This window comes from Pezoporus wallicus, unplaced genomic scaffold (genome assembly GCF_028554395.1).
Source record: "Pezoporus wallicus isolate ANWC-B61680 ecotype Strahan unplaced genomic scaffold, APGP_CSIRO_Pwel_v1 contig_6665, whole genome shotgun sequence".
Lineage (NCBI taxonomy): Eukaryota > Metazoa > Chordata > Aves > Psittaciformes > Psittacidae > Pezoporus > Pezoporus wallicus.
In genome coordinates this window covers 467,152-482,257 of record NW_026636967.1, presented here as the reverse complement: position 1 = coordinate 482,257, position 15,106 = coordinate 467,152, and the positions used below count along the sequence as shown (strand labels likewise).

General features: G+C 56.5%; 3 protein-coding genes across 5 annotated transcripts in view; 1 reads left to right on the top strand and 2 right to left on the bottom strand.

Annotated features, from left to right (window-relative positions):
* Positions 1-1,149: 1,149 nt before the first annotated feature.
* CUNH1orf226 (chromosome unknown C1orf226 homolog) lies at positions 1,150-4,376 on the bottom strand. Its single transcript, XM_057402410.1, is given in 7 exon segments — positions 1,150-3,263; positions 3,348-3,609; positions 3,875-3,888; positions 3,996-4,069; positions 4,072-4,109; positions 4,112-4,167; positions 4,169-4,376. Coding segments are annotated over 7 exon segments (972 nt in total). The 5' UTR covers positions 4,219-4,376; the 3' UTR covers positions 1,150-2,785.
* On the top strand, positions 4,271-5,620 carry SPATA46 (spermatogenesis associated 46). The gene is made up of 2 exons (XM_057402409.1): positions 4,271-4,401; positions 5,002-5,620. Exons 1-2 carry the CDS (start codon positions 4,287-4,289, stop codon positions 5,496-5,498), a joined length of 612 nt encoding a protein of 203 aa, XP_057258392.1. The 5' UTR covers positions 4,271-4,286; the 3' UTR covers positions 5,499-5,620.
* A 2,886-nt stretch (positions 5,621-8,506) lies between these two features.
* The window catches only part of NOS1AP (nitric oxide synthase 1 adaptor protein), a 37,235-nt gene continuing 30,635 nt past the window's right edge, over positions 8,507-15,106 (bottom strand). For 2 of the 3 annotated variants that reach the window (XM_057402406.1, XM_057402407.1), the window contains exons 5-10: positions 14,909-15,017; positions 14,532-14,673; positions 13,267-13,430; positions 12,570-12,737; positions 9,625-9,790; positions 8,507-9,053 (exon numbers count right to left, since the gene is read on the bottom strand). In XM_057402406.1, coding sequence (XP_057258389.1) covers positions 8,650-9,053; positions 9,625-9,790; positions 12,570-12,737; positions 13,267-13,430; positions 14,532-14,673; positions 14,909-15,017 — 1,153 coding nt within the window. In that variant the 3' untranslated portion in view covers positions 8,507-8,649. The remainder of the gene's footprint in view (positions 9,054-9,624; positions 9,791-12,569; positions 12,738-13,266; positions 13,431-14,531; positions 14,674-14,908; positions 15,018-15,106) is intronic. The other variant, XM_057402408.1, reaches the window with a different exon arrangement.

Here is a 15,106-nt window from a genome sequence, read left to right as displayed (position 1 = left end):
ACGGGGCGGGGACACCGGGCAGGGCGGCCGCCGGCCCGCCTTTGCCGGGGCGGAGTTGGCGGTGAGGTCCCGGAGTTCGGTCCTCTCAGAGCCGGCTCGGCGGGGCAGCCGTGTCGCCGCTCAGCCCCGGCACCGCTAAACCGACCCAGCGTCCCCCGGCTCCCCCATGGCCGTGCCGCTGCGCCTGGCTCCCGGGGTGGGGGTGCCCCTTGCAGGTGTCAGGCCTCTGGCAGCACTTTATGGGGGTATTGACAGAACTGAACATAAGCCAGCTTGTGCCCAGGCAGCCAAGAAAGCCGGCGGCATCCTGGCCTGTATCAGCAACAGTGTGGCCAGCAGGACTGGGGAAGTGACCATCCCCCTCTACTTGGTGTTGGCGAGGCCGTATCTCGAGCACAGTTCTGGGCCCCTCATTACAAGACAGACGTTGAGGTGCTTGAGCAGGTCCAGAGAAGGGTAATGAAACTGGTGAAGGGTCTGGAGAACAAGTGTGATGAGGAGCGGCTGAGGGACCTGGGGTTGTTTAGTCTGGAGAAGAGAAGGCTCGGGGGGAGGGGGGCCTTACCGCTTTCTACAACTACGGAAACGAGGTTGTAGCAAGGTGGGGGTCTTTTTCTCCCCCCAAGTAACAAGTGACAAGACAAGAGGTAACGGCCTCAAGCTGCTCCAGGGGACATTGTTTAGATTGGATATTAGGAAAGATTTCTTCACAGAGAGGGTGATCAGGCATTGGAACAGGCTGCCCAGAGAAGTGGTGGAGTCACTGTCCCTGGGAGTGTTCAAAACCGTGTAGATGAGGCCCTCAGTGACATGTTTTAGTGATGGTCTTGGCAGTCCTGGGGTAGAAGTTGGACTTGGTGATCTTAAAGGTCTTTTCTAACCTAATTGATTCTATGATTTCCCTTAAACCCCATGGCTTTAAGTAGGGCAGATCTCACTGTCCTGTGCAATCACTCCAGCTTTCCCTGGTGGCTTTCCCCAGCACCCCTCAGCACCACAGGGCTGCTGCCTCACTCTTCGGCTTTGCAGCCCCCATGCAGGAGCATCCAGCATGGCCCCAGGCTCATCAGGAGTCTTCAGGGCTATACCACATGTGGTCCACTCCCATCAAAGGGTTGCTATGTGTTAGTGGGTAAAAAAGAAAGAAGATTTATTGTGCAATCTGCATCTTTTGTCCCAAACTACACAGACACTCTACACAAATTAAATAGAGGGACTGGACCAGCAGTGAGGTTCCCTTGTGATCGGTAGGGTTGGAAGATGCTGGTTCTTCAAAGAAGAGCTACAAGCCCTTTTTTCCATCTACATAAACAATGCAGTATAGACCTAGGCAGCATACACATATACATACTCACACAGATTTCTGTTTGTGGGGTGGAATCAGCCACACACAGTGTAATCGCATTATACACAGGGTGTGTTATACCATAGCACTGGCCACAGGCTGGCCGCAGCCTCTGTGCATCTCTGATGTCTCCTTCATCTCCGGCAGGGCCTTCCCAGGGGATGAGAGCTGCAGAGCCCCAGTGGTGCCACAGCGTCCGCCATGCCAGCAGGCATGTTGACTGCTCCCAAAGCAAAGGGATTCATACTCACGGCCTCCATCCTTCAGAAGGACCACAAGCATGGCTTTGGGTGGTGGAAGACATTTCTTTGGCACAAGTGTCCTGCATGGCACCAGAGGAGCTGTGAGCAGAGGTGCCCCATCCATGACTCCCTAGCCTCCTCCAGCTCAAATGTGGTCTTGGGAACTTTTCCTCTCAAACCACCTTTGTAGTGAGGATGCACATAAAAAGTCTAAGCAAAAACTGCCATCTCACAGCTGCTTCCTTGCACCAGCCCATGGATCCACGGGCTGTAATTCATGGGGAAACAATCATATAGCAGTATTGGAGGACCATATGGCTTCCTGTGTCCCAATTTCACAAAGACATCACCATGCCAACAAATAAAGAAGAACGGTGGCACTGGCCCACACAGCGTGCTGCCTGCCTGGGCAGGCCAGCCCTTTCCGTGCTGGCTGGGGTGAAACCAGGAAACAAGCAGGAGCTAGAGGTGAGTCTCACAGGGAGGCTCAGCTCTCAGCCAGAGCCTAGTGGTCAGCAGCCGTGCAGGCCCAGGTGACCAGCCCTGCTCCCCAGCAAAACTCACTCTGCGAGTGGGTTCCCCAAAACTGGGGCTCAGGTGCAGAGAGATGGCACTGGGCAGAACAATGCTACAGGGTTGGCACCTGGAGAAGGTGCCATCCTGGCTCACTGGCACTAGACTACAGGTGTGAGTAAGCCCACTAGCACCCTGGGACAGGGTATCTCAGCAAGCACATAGCATAAGCTGGGAAATCCTCCTGACCAGGGAAGCCAGCACAGTGTGGGACACTTGGCCGGGCAGAGCGGACAGGGTTGGGGGCAAGCTGGTGCTTGTGCACCCATGCATGAGCACCCAGGCTGCTGAATGACCCCAACCCTTGGTCCCCAGCCCAGCATGGTTCCTGGCTGCAGACAGGATGGAAGCACTGTGGCGGGATGGAAGCTTTGCACAGACCACGGCAAATAAACCCAGGATGGGGCTGCAGAAGTCATAGCAGGACAGGCTGCTCCCCTCCTGGGAATTTGGGAAGAAGTGGGATGTTCTAGCACCCCAGACTGGGGCAGCAGGGGCTTCTGCCACCCTGGGGATTCCCCCTCTCCAAAATGACCCCAAAGAGACATGGGGTCAGCATATGGCTGCAGGAGACACGCTTGGGAGAGCCAGCCCCCACAGTGCCCCTGCTGTGGCTCCCCCACTGCTACTCAAATGACAGTAAGTCAGGATGGGGCCCCTCCACCTCCCAGCCAGGGGAACATGCCTCTGGCCGCCCTGTGCTCCCCAGTGGCTCATGCTCCAGCCCTGGTCTCTGGGAGGACTTCTCTGTGCCAAGCGACTCTCCTGTTCGCCGCTGGCTCTCCAGGTTGCCCTTATGGATGAGGTCAGGCACAGGAAGAGCACCAGTGGGCTGGTCCCCACTGGAACCTGGGGTGCCCATCATGCTGGGGACCCCAAGGCATTCTAGAGGGGATGGGTCCCTCATCCCCGGCTGCTCCTCTGAGGGGTCAGAGTGGGCTGTGGGCGGTTCAGGGGACTCCTCCGTGCTGCTCGTTGGGGTGGTTGCCACTGGCTGTGGAGCAATGAGCATGTCCTGTGGGGTCTTCAGGGCACGTGGTGTCCGCTTCTTGGTGACGGGGGGCGGGGGGTCTAGCCGGGGAAAAACATCCAGCCCCACAGCCCTGCAAGCACAGAGAAGTCACATACAGCCCCATGCTGATGCCCCTCCAGCCTGTCCCAAATGGCCCCATCAAGGGAACACTCACCCATCCTCGCTAGCCGGCTGTCCCATGCCCAGAATGGCACCAGCACTGGCATTCACCTCCATCACTCCCACAACAGGGAGGCCACCTGGCTCCTTGCGGCGCAGGAGATCATTCACCTTGGCCCCCATGGCCTTGCCCAGGTTGCGGAGGTGCTGGCTGCCGGCAGGGCGGGAGGGCTGCAGCAGGGCTGCAGCAGGGCCGTGATGTGGCCGTGGGGTGGGTGCTGTGCTGGCACTGGAGTTCTCAAACATGCTCTGGTCCACTGGAGGGGGAAAGGGGACAGTGAGGGCTTGTGAGCCAGGCTGGAGAGGGGACTCCCACAGGGGCAGCATGTCCCAGAGCTGCTCACCAGCTCCCAACTCAGCAGCATGGGAGCAAATTCTGGGGGACAGGGAGGCTGTTTCTGAAGCCCCGCAGAGGCTGTGAGCAGCCAGGCCATGCACTGAGGATAGTATGGGGTGGGATGGGGTAGCAATGAGCCCAGGGCTCCACACCAGCACTGCCAACACACCAAGAGCATCTCTTACCTGACACTGAGCAACTTGGGAAGCAGGTTGTGGAAAGAAAGAAAGAGAATTTACCAAGGGGACAACAAGCTTGTCCCTTCTGCACTGCCAGGTGAGGTTTGCTGCTGACCCCTGCCCAGACCTGGCACACTGCCTGCGGAGATGGGACCCACGGGAAGCCCTTGTCAGCCAGGCACCTGCAGAGCAGCAAGGCGTTCCCTGGGGGGCACCCACAGCCTGGGCTCTGCACTGCCCACCCTTCTAGTCTTCTCTCCAGCCCAGGCTGTCTGTCCCCTTGTACTGGCCAAGCTCCTGAGATCCCAGGGCCTGAGCAGACTGCCCAGGAGCATCCTGCAGTGCACCATCCCTTTGTGACATCAGCTGGATTACAGCATGGGTACCATGCTGCAGGAACTACACCATCACCAGCTACATGAGGGTGATGGAGAGCTTTGGCCTGCCCACCGTTTCCGTCAGGACTGTGCACTGTGGCACCAGGACAAGAAGCCCAGAGGCCCCATGCCCCTGTGGCCCTACTAGCCTATCAGGTTAGAAGGGGGTGCATGCAGCCAGCACTGCATGTGGGGAGGGGCCCCCCTTGCACCTCCTGCGCATGGCCATGGCACTGCTCAGCCTTCTGTGGCAAGCAAGGGCCTGTAGGAGGGGTTAGGCTGGGCATGGGTGGAGAAAGTGGACCGGGTGGCGCTGCAGCAGCGGGTGCTTTCTGGGGACCTGGTGGGGCTCTGTAGTTACACCCCTCCTCTGAACTACACTGGCGTCTCCGCCATGTCTTCCCAGAAGGAATCTTCAAAGTTGTGGGTGCTGCCCTTGGAGTCATAGCTCAACCTCACCCATCACTGCCTTTGTGCCAGTGCAGCTCTCCATGGGAGGGCTCCAGTGAACTGCTAGATGAACTTTGTGCAGTGCTGGTGCCTTGATGCCCACCCACCATCCCTTGCCTGTATCTACCCCTGCATTCCATAGTGGGAGGGATGGTACCCTCCATGATGGGAATGACAGACACAGACATCTCTGACATCCCATGGAAACAGAGAGGAACAGTGCAGTGCCCAACATTGCTCCCAACCCCGTGGGAGACCAGGCTCTTACAGGGACCCCTGACTCACTGCAGACCCTTTCCTCTACAGCCTGTGACCCTGCAGCCCCACCAAGCAGCAAGCTCCCTGCCAACACCCACACCATCTACCGGCCCTGGTTCTCACCTTACAGCTACTTCATGTGCACCAAAGGAGATACTCAGCAGCACCAGGACAGCCCCTTCTCCAGCCTTGCCACCGGCACCCAGGAGAATGAGGAAGCTGATGACCTCTTGGAGATAGTCTGCTCCTCTTCTGACTCCTCAAATGAGGCTCAACTACCCAATAGGGACAGGCTGCCCAGTAGCAGAGCCAGCATCACAGTCCAGGACATCCTTGCTGCTTCCCAGCAGCACCCAGTGTCCCAGCGTGGCTACCAGTGTGTATCATGCTGCTGCATGTTCCCCACGCTGTGGTCGATCAAGACCCACATCCAGAACAGCTCTCACGAGGGCTACAGCTGTAAGGTGTACTACCGCAGGCTCAAGGCCCTGTGGGAGAAGCAGCGCATGCTGCAGGAGACTGCGGCCCCCGGGGCGTCCATGTAGCCCCGCCAGCAGGGCTGCCGCCGCGGGAGGGCACTGCTCCTTCGCTCTTGTCAGCGGCAGAATAAATCGTTTCAGGAGCAGCCAGCCCTGTCTGCCTGCTCCTCTTGTCTATATAATCCTTTAGAAGAGACTTCCCGACTTTTCCTTTACCAGAAGCCAAAAATCTCCCATGTCCCTGAAAGCACTGCTTAGCATCTCAGCATCTCTGCATGGTGCTCTGCAGATGGCAGGAACCCCCTGGCATCCTCAAACTGCTGGGTCAGCACTGGGATGAGCCTGTGCTGTGCAGTGGCTGAAGGGGAAGACTGAAACCCCTCTACTCCCAGCAGTGTTCAGGGCACCTCGCTCTCACCAGCAGCCAGTGGTTGGCACCACAAGCAAGAGTCCCACAGGGGAGGATGCTTAGTTTGGAGGTGTGCAAGGCCAAGGGATGCCACTGCTGGTGGTGGCTGTCAGCATGGAGGGGGAGAGAAGTACAGAAAGAGAGAGAGTCAGTGAGAAGGAAGAGACAACAGGAAGCCTTGAGAAATAGAAAGATTTATTTAGCAAAAGCCAGTTGACTAATGGTAACACCCAAGGGTTAAGTGCACTTACATTGCAGATTGGTCTCCCAGATAGATTGAGTCAACAGTTAGTAACACGACAGTTGTAGGAAAAGAAAGGACAAAAAATATAGCTTTAAATTCCCAGTTAAGGTCCATAGCAAAAGTGAGAGGCTAGAGAGCCATCTTGGAGACAGCGCTGACTTAGGAGGAGGATTGTTTACACATGTACACCAGTGGTGCAGCAGGACACTGGCAGGATCCCAGCCAGCTCTGGCAGCACCCTATCAACCCATGGGGCACCCCCCACCTTCTCCTGCAGGCAGAGTGCTGGGCAGGAGCCTGAGCCCTCAGCTGGTCCCAGTGCTCCTCTCAGGGCACTGCCTGGGCTACACCTGTGCAGCAGGGATGTGCAGGAGCGGTGGCTCCGGGAGAAAGCTCAGCCCTGCCTGCTTTCTAAGGCAGCCCAGCCTGGAAAAGACTTGCTGCTGCTCCTCCTGGGCTCTCCTTTCATCTGCCCTGTGCATATGGCCAAGCTCCTGCTGTCCCCCTCCTGCATGATCTGTCTGCCAACATGGAAATCCCTCTCTGAGCTCACCCATGCAACCCACACTATCTGTACCATCTCCTGTGCCTGCTACCTTCCCCACTTCTTCCTCCTGGTGGGGCCAGCCTCCTGCCCCATGCTTTCACCTCCAGCTGCTGTGAGCTGGCAGTAGGATGTGAGGGTCCCAAGCAGAGGGGCTTGCACACAGCTGTACCCACAGCAATGCAGGACAGGGCATACAGAGGTATTGGTGGCCAGAGGACAGGGGCAGCCCTGTCCCAAACAGCACCTGCTCCTACTCTGCCACTGTGGCTGGTGCAGGGGCTCCCCTGGACACCAGGCCACTGCTGGGGACACCAAAACATCTTCTTTCCCACTAGGACTCTCTAGCTCCTCAGAGTGTCCAGCCTTCTCCTGTGATGGAGGCTGCATAGCAGTTTGTACCAACCCGGGGAGTCTCACCCATACCTCATTCCTTATTAGCCCTCAGTCCCAAGGGTACTGGGGCAGAAAGAAGTGATGGCCCTTCCTCAGCAGCCAGGCGAAGAACAAGAGCTCATGTCTGAGAGCTCCTCTACTAAGGGTTAGTTGCAGGCAGATCTAGCAGAGACAGAGCTGGTGAAGACAAAAGTAGCAAGAAAGCAACAAAGTGAAGCAGAAGCAGGATAGGAGGGTGAGTGGGGAGGAAGACAACTGTGCCAGTCCCCACCTCATCGAGTGTTTCCACAAGAAGCAGGATGGACATTAGAACTCTGGTTCATACCCCTTCAGCTGCATCCTCTTAGAGACTGCTTCAACAGACAACTGATAAATGTGCTTGCAGAAAAGAAACACACTCTAGATCCCTTGGAGGCTGCCAGGATGGCTCTCAGCCATGGGTGTCTTGGTGTCTGCTGGGGAGTCCTAAGATCTCAGATTCACTTTTCCAGAGGGTGCAAACCAGAGCTAAAGAAGCCCCCTTGCAGACATCAGCAGTTCCCTCCCCATTGAGGGATGGCAAGCGTGCCCATCCCTGCACACAGACAATGCCAGCACTGCATCCCCCATCCCTGGTCCAGGGGCACATGACTGCTTAGAAATGGGACGGTTTGTCTATAAAGCAAAGCTGGGAGTTTGTGGTGAAGGGGTGCAGGGAAATGCTTGAAAATGTGACTTGAGAGCACCAGAAAGGCTTTGAAACCTGGCAGCCACGCGGAGGAGCAAAAGGACTGTATGACGAGACAAAGGGCACTGAACAGCCCTGTGCTGCATGCCCTGGCTCCCTGCTCCACACCGAGCTGAGCCTTCGTACCCACTCCACAGACTGAGAGAGGAGTGGACATAGCCTGCAGGCCTTCCACCTACCTCAGGCAGGACAAACCCTTTCCTGGAAGCACAGCAAACACCATCAACCTGCCAGGAGCTGCCTGTGCATGGCCACCCTGCATGACCTCATCTCACTCCTTCAGCTCCTTCCAGGCTCTTCCCCACTGCCTCACCTCTCACTTGTTCACCCCTGCCAACAGTGCACCATCACCACCCCTAACCACCCTATCAGCATGGACCTGGCTTCATCTCTCACCCTCTCCACCATGCAGATAGCCAGACCTCCTGACAGTGGCTCTATCTCTGCTCACTGCCTTCATGTTGCCTCCTTGGTCCCTCTTGCCCCACGCCTGCTCTCTCATTCCCCCAGCAAACCTTCATCTATTTTCCTGCTTCCCCACCAGCAGCAGTGGATAACCTGGCAGGGAGTCCCTTGCTTCTGCCTGACCTTGAAATGCAGCCTGCAGGGGGACAGGGACCATGGGACAGCCCAACCAGCTCAGCTCGCTGTCTGATGTGAAGTGGGGATGCTCCAGCTCAGCACACAAGGCCTTGCAGGGTGGAGCACAGCATGCCCAGCACACCGCCTCGGCACGGCTCCATCCTCACCTCTGCACAGCTCCCAGCTGTGTGCTGAAGCCTCATGTTCCCTCCTCCACCCCTCTACCTCCGAGATGTCCTGCTCCTGCCAGGGCCAGGGGGTTATGACCAGGGTGCACCCCAGCTCCGGCAGGTCTGCACCACCTCCCGCCAACCCCTACACCGCGATCTCATCCTCCAGGCTGTCACCCAGGTCCTGCCTGGTCTGGACATGGAGCAGGCGTGGTGGCTCCTCCTGGGACCAGGAGTCACGCTCCTCACTCTCATCCGTGTTGGACTCATACTCGGAGGCAATGCCCGACTCACGGAACTTGATGAGCTCCAGGCTGCCCAGCGCTGGCTCCGGGGCAGGTGGCCCTGAGTCAGGCAGGAAGCGGTAGCACTCCAGCTTCACCAGACAGTCGTTCCTACCTATGGGGCTGCCCATGGTGCTGGGGAAGCCTGAGCCAGAGACCAGTGGCGGCGGGTGGGTGTCCTCGGGCTGCGGGGTGGTCGGGTCGCAGAGGACAGGGAGGACATTTGAGCGGAAGGTGATCTCCAGCAGGCTGTCCTGGGAGCCCGCTGCAAGAGAAGAGCATGACTGAGGGGCAGGCAGTGCTACCCCAGCTTGCCTGGGCATACCCCAGCCACCACAGCTGCTTGCAGACTGGCCAGAGGAGGATGGCCTGGGCTGCTTAGGTGTCAGCCTCCCCACCGCAATCATTTAGAGGGGCTCATGTGGTGTCACTGGTGCCAGGAGCTGCTGCCTGCCAATAAAGAGCCAGTTTTGCAGGATAAAAAGTTACGTCTCCCATCCAAGCTTCTGCAGGGAGCTGATGGCCACATCTGCTGGAGCGCAAGGTCAAGAAGGGGCTCTTGAGCAGGTAAGGAGCTGGCCTAGAGCATGCAGCCCCTGGGGAAAGTGGTCATACAGCTGAGGGACATATATGACCTGTCCATACAGTCCTCCCCAAGCCATTCCCACATTGCTTGCAAGCACTCTGCCACATGCAAACCAACCAGGCCGGAAAGGCACTAATATTCCCCTACACACCCACTGGTCAAGCACAAAACCCCAAGAGAAACACCCACATGCATGTCCTCCACAGACCTGGCTAGCTGTGAGGGGAGAGTAAGGGGCAGGAGCGCTTACTGGTGGTGTTCCCCGCAAGCTTCAGCTCCAGCTCCTGCACCTGTTTGACCAGGAGTGAGATGTGCTGCAGCAAGTCCTTGTTCTGGAGCAGGAGCTGATGCACGCGAGCCTGGGCTTCCAGCCGCGCTGCTGCCTCTGCAGCCAGCTGGTCCTTCAGCAAGTGGACCTGTGTGACAGGAGAGAGCAGGTAAGTGTGTGGATGATGCTGCTCAAGGGCTGAGTGTCAATTCCAGCCAGCCCTGCTCATCTACCAGCACTCACCAGCATCCCATGGAATGATCTAATGAAGAAGCCATTCCCTGTGGGTACCCACAGATGAGATGCAGAGCAGGGCAGGCAGCAGTGTCACACCAGTGTACATGCAGCAAATCCAGCACATGGTCCCCATGCCTCTTGGATGGAAAAGCCCGAGGCAAAGGAAAGTAGCACTGACCAAACCATTGGTTACATACATGGTCCACGAATGCACAAAAAAGGACAGCCCGGGAGGGAGCCAAATAGATGCAGAAGAAAAGACACACTCGAACAATTGGATAGTGCTGCCGATGCATGAGCGTGCAGCCATGCACCATGGGCAGCCCCATCTGAGCTGTCTTTCCAGGCAAGTTTCCCAGGGACAGGGTCCTGCCAGTGGCGTCTGTCACTAGCAGGGGCTGGAGCATCAGAGCTGCCCTGGAGCTGCAGGTGGCTCTGGCTGCGACAGCATGACAAGCCTCGAGCAACACAGATGGCAAAGTGCTGCTGAGACACAGTGGCTCCAGGGATGCGAGCTGGCTGCTCATTTTAGCCCTGGAAGTAATGCCTGGATGTTAGCCTGCAGGGAGTCCATGGGCAAGAAGCCCACTGATCTCAGCATAACTACCCACAGGCAAGTGATCTATATCACCAGCACCACATCCCAGAGAGGGTGGGATGCTCCTGGGTGAGACCAGCCAGGAGCACTTGCCCAGGGGCAGCTCTTTGATCTGCCCTCCTGGATGGGTACCAGAAGGCAGCGCCGGGTCTGCTTGCAAGCAGATTCTGCCTGCTTTGTCCAAACACAGCCAGCAAGGCAGCATGGCAGTGCCCCTGGCAGGGCAGAGTTGAAGCACAGCGAGCTCAGGCGGTGGCAAGGGGCCAAGCAAAGTGCTGTGACCTGCAACTGTTCATGAAGCCAGACCAAGAGCAACAGGGTGCGATACTTTACACACTGAGCAGGCAGCATAGAGCCCTTTTGGTTTGCTTGTGGGCCTCCAGCCAGGTGAAATGCCACACCACCACTACAGTCACCTCTTCTTCCTGCCAGTGGTGGAACAGTGGGGCACAGCAGTGAGGTGGGACAGGGACCCTCTGCCAAATGCTGGTGGGCGAAGCAGAGACCCTGAGCAGAACTGGGATTATATGTAAATAACAAGTGGGTGCTAAAGTTCGGTACTGGCAGCGTCAGCCTGGAAGTCATCCCTCCTTGCAACTGGCAGCTGTCTCCATCTGCAGCAGGGGCCAGGTGACACCCAGGTGATGCCAGGGGAAGATGCCAGCAGAGCCCAAATGCCATGTCCTGCAGAGGGGCAGTGGCTCATGCCATCATCCCCTTGGGAACAAGGCCCAGGAAGGACTCCTGGCCTTAATTCAAGAGAAGGAACTTTCACAGGAGTCTGTACACACCTTGCAAAAGCACGTCTCTAGTCAATGAGGGAACTAAATGGCATTTCATCCTCAGCCAAGTAATTAGAGGCTGAGACAATTGCAGGATGGTCCCTGTAGTTATTGACCAACCATAGATCCTTGTCAACACAGTGGATCTCCCGGCTTTGTTAGTAAACAATTAAGCCTATGCCTCCTCCTCTGAGAGGAGATAACAAGTGCCATTAACAGAGGTGTTGATGTAACACATGCAGTCATTTGAAAGGCAGTTGAGGTGATAGGGCCCAATGTTTTCATTAATAAATTACAATGATACAATATCACCACGGTGCACATACTGAAGGGATTAGAGAACAGCTAAGTGACAGCTCCTGTGACAAGAACCATCCTATGGTGGGCAGAGGTCCAGAGAAGGGTGCCAGCCCTTGGAGAGGGGGAGATGAGGCCATGGGCTGCCATCCCAGGAGCCAGACAAGCGATGGCATTACACTATTTCAGATTTTTTTTTTGTTTGGAAGTAGGAAATAAAATGACCACTGCAAGGCTGTGCAGGTACACAGACTGGGAGCTGCTGAAGGTGATCAGCCCCTGCCACAGAGGGGCCTGGCTTTCCCTGGTGAGCTTTGCCTGTAACAACACTATGCTTGGTCAGACATAAAGAATGCAGGTCCCCCTTCCAGAGGGGAAAGCAACTTCCCGAGCCTGTGACCCCAGAAGATACTGAGCTGTCAGGGTAGCAGCTCAGACAGAAGAACCAATACTGATTTTCTGATGTGAGAAGAGGAAAGCATGGGACAGCACAGAAAGGCTGCTGGAGCCAATCGCTCAGCACGGAAAGAAATGAGAGCTCTTTGAGGAGTCAGGGAACAAGTAAAGCTAAGGTAACGAGTTGGATAAAGCAGCCAGAGCTGCTTAAATGAGAAATGCCTGCATAGAGAAAGAGCTGCCAGCTGCACAGCCCAGGCAGCAGCTGGCCAGGGCTAATGCTAAGCCAAGCACTGGCAAACAGACAGGGGCCAAAGGACCAAGAACACTGGTGGCATGTGGACCTAAGCATCTCATCTTCTGTGACAGGGCCAGGGCAAACTGCCATTCCTCTCCCGCTGCTGCACAGCCCAGGAGTGGGTCCCTCCCCACAGACTGTGCACCAGCTTTTCCCACAACCATCGCCTGGGCTTCTCTGCCTAGAGGCAGCATGCCCTCCCCACGATGCTGCCTGTCTGCAGCACTGCCTTCAGGCAGGGGTTACTCTGGCAGGAATGAGGAGCTTGATAGCATGCCCCAGCCTTGCCGCTGCCCCAGGAAAGAGTAGAGGGGAGAACCTGTGCCACAGCCACTTGTGTCTGCTGCTGTTGCTGCTGCAGGAGTTGCTGGAGGAGCTGCATCTGGTGGTGAGCAGAAAGGGGTGTTCCCAGGTCAGGCAGCTGCGCAGATGAGGGCAGCAGCATCTTAGGCGATGCTGTCAGGATATCTTCAGGGAGGAGGCAGCCCTGCAAAACACCAACATCTGTGATCCTGTGCCCCTTGCCATGGAGAGCCCACAGGCACACACAGGCTGTAGTCCCTTAAAATACCCAGGAAAGAAGCTTCTGCATGAAAAACAAATGCAGACTTTGCTGGGGGTGCTGAAAAACTAGGAAGATGGTGTTTTTTCAGTTTTGACAACAGCCTAAATACTTCTGTAGAAAATTCCTGAAAAGGCTGACACTTCTCATGGGAATTTCCACTGTATCAAAAAAGTCCTTTTTTCTCTTTTGTTTGTTTGATGGAAAAAAATCCCTATCAGCTCTGCCCCAGACACTTTCCATGTGGCTGCACATAGCTGAGCCTCAGCACAGCACTCCCCAGGAGTGTCCCGGGCCCCAAGCCAAAGGGCAGCCCTGTGGCAGCAGACAGCTTTGATCTGGGATCAGGGGAATGCTGCAGAATCCCTCCTGATCCCTGGGCCCCTGGGATGCTCACAGCCATAGCGCCAGGGCCACGCCATGCACCAGCAGTTGAGGGCAAGGACCCATGCACGTTGGCATCAGTGTATGCACTTGCCTCCTTGTCCACAGCATCCAGGTCAGTCACGCCACGGCTGAAGTCAAGGATGTCAGCTCCGGGCAGTGGGAGCTCCACAGCATCGATGTCCGTCTCCTCTGCCGAGGCGGCTGCCCGCTCTGCACCGGTGAGGCGACAGGCTGTGGGAGCAGCATCAGAGCAAAGTACAGCCCGCTTGGAGTGGGAGCATGCTATGGTGTGCCCAGGGTATAGTGAGTGATGCCCATCGGTCAGCCTCCACTGCCCCAGCCACCCACCCCCCAGTGCTGGGGGAAGCAGGTACAGAACACCACAGCTGTATTTCCTGGATGGAGCTTACAGCCAAAAACACACCCAGCCCCAGCACATCAAATCTGGGGAACAGCGGTCAAAACCCCTGATGTGGAACAAATAGGTCATCAAAAGCAGAAGACACGTAGAAAGCTAAAGGAAGGTAAGCAAGAGATTACAAAGGGAAAAAACCCAAACAAAACAAAACAGATGCTCAGAAATCTCCAGGGAACTGCATATCATGGCCTGGACATTGTGTGGAGGAAAACCAAACAATGACTTGTCCAGGAGAGCCCCATGATTAGGTCATCACAACAGCACTGGCTGCAGAGGAAAGCAGGCAACCCACACCCAGATACCAGGACCCATCAGCATCTCAATGGGCAATGGAGGTGTTTAACCAATCTCTTGCAAAACATCGGTCTCCCCTCCAGTTCAGTCACTGGCACCAAGGAGCGTGGCAGCTCTCCAGGGCCCCACTGAGCCCTCTGCCGATGGGGCTGAGAAGGGAGACAGGGTCCGCAGGCTGCCTGCAGCTCCAGGAGCTTGATGCAAGACCCCAAGCACAGCTTCATAATGCAGGGAATTGCAGAGAGCTGGACTTGGCCCCATGAGTGCCTCAGAATGTGCGCAAGTGCTTAGTGCGTCTTCTTGGAAGCAGTGAGGAAATGTTTGCAGCATGTGCAGCTGAGCATGGAGAGTATTCAGGCACCCAGCAGAGACCCAGGCACTGCTAATGGGCTCCCAGCAAGGGTGATGTCTGTGAAAATGACAACTAACACCTACCGAAGGCTCCTTGCTGGGCACCATCCCAGCTTCAGCATAAAGCACCACAGGCCAGATTGCTGTGCAAATCCATACCCTGCAGGTGTCAGACGGCAAGGAGCCACATGGGAAGAGGGTAACTGCACGCCACAACTGCCAGGCTCCAGCGCCTTCACACCACACCTGCCTCCACCCTTGCAGAGTACCTGGGACATCCAGGTCGTCCCCGTTCCTCTCACTATCTCCATCCTCCTGCCCATCTGCATTTTGCTGGGTGTGCTGCAGGCTCAGCTTGTGGCAGACCTCAAATGCCTGGCCCACTGTCCGGACAATACGCATGGCTTGGCTCTGCAGGAGGAAAGGAGAGAAGGAGCTTAACCTCAGCTGGGCTGCCCCAGCCCAGTGACCTCCCCAGCCTGGCACAGCTCTTAGGGGTCTCTGTGTGATGCCACATGGACTGAGGCACCAGCACTCGGATCACCAGGGTGCTCTGGGCTGCCAGCTGCAGCACGGTGACAGGGTCCTGTCCCAGCTGCCCCACTGAGACCCTGCAATGGCAGGATGCACATCCCAGCATCTCTACCTTCTTCTTGGATTTGAAGACGTTGCACCTGAAGACATTGCTAGACCCATCCCTGGCAATGTAACTGAAGATCTTTAGGTCCTGGGAGTCATGAGACACATAGAATATCCTACAAGGACAGTAAGGAAAGGAAAATATCAACATACATTTTACCCACATGCCCAGGAGACTGGCAAGGCCACAGCCACCGCTTTGCAG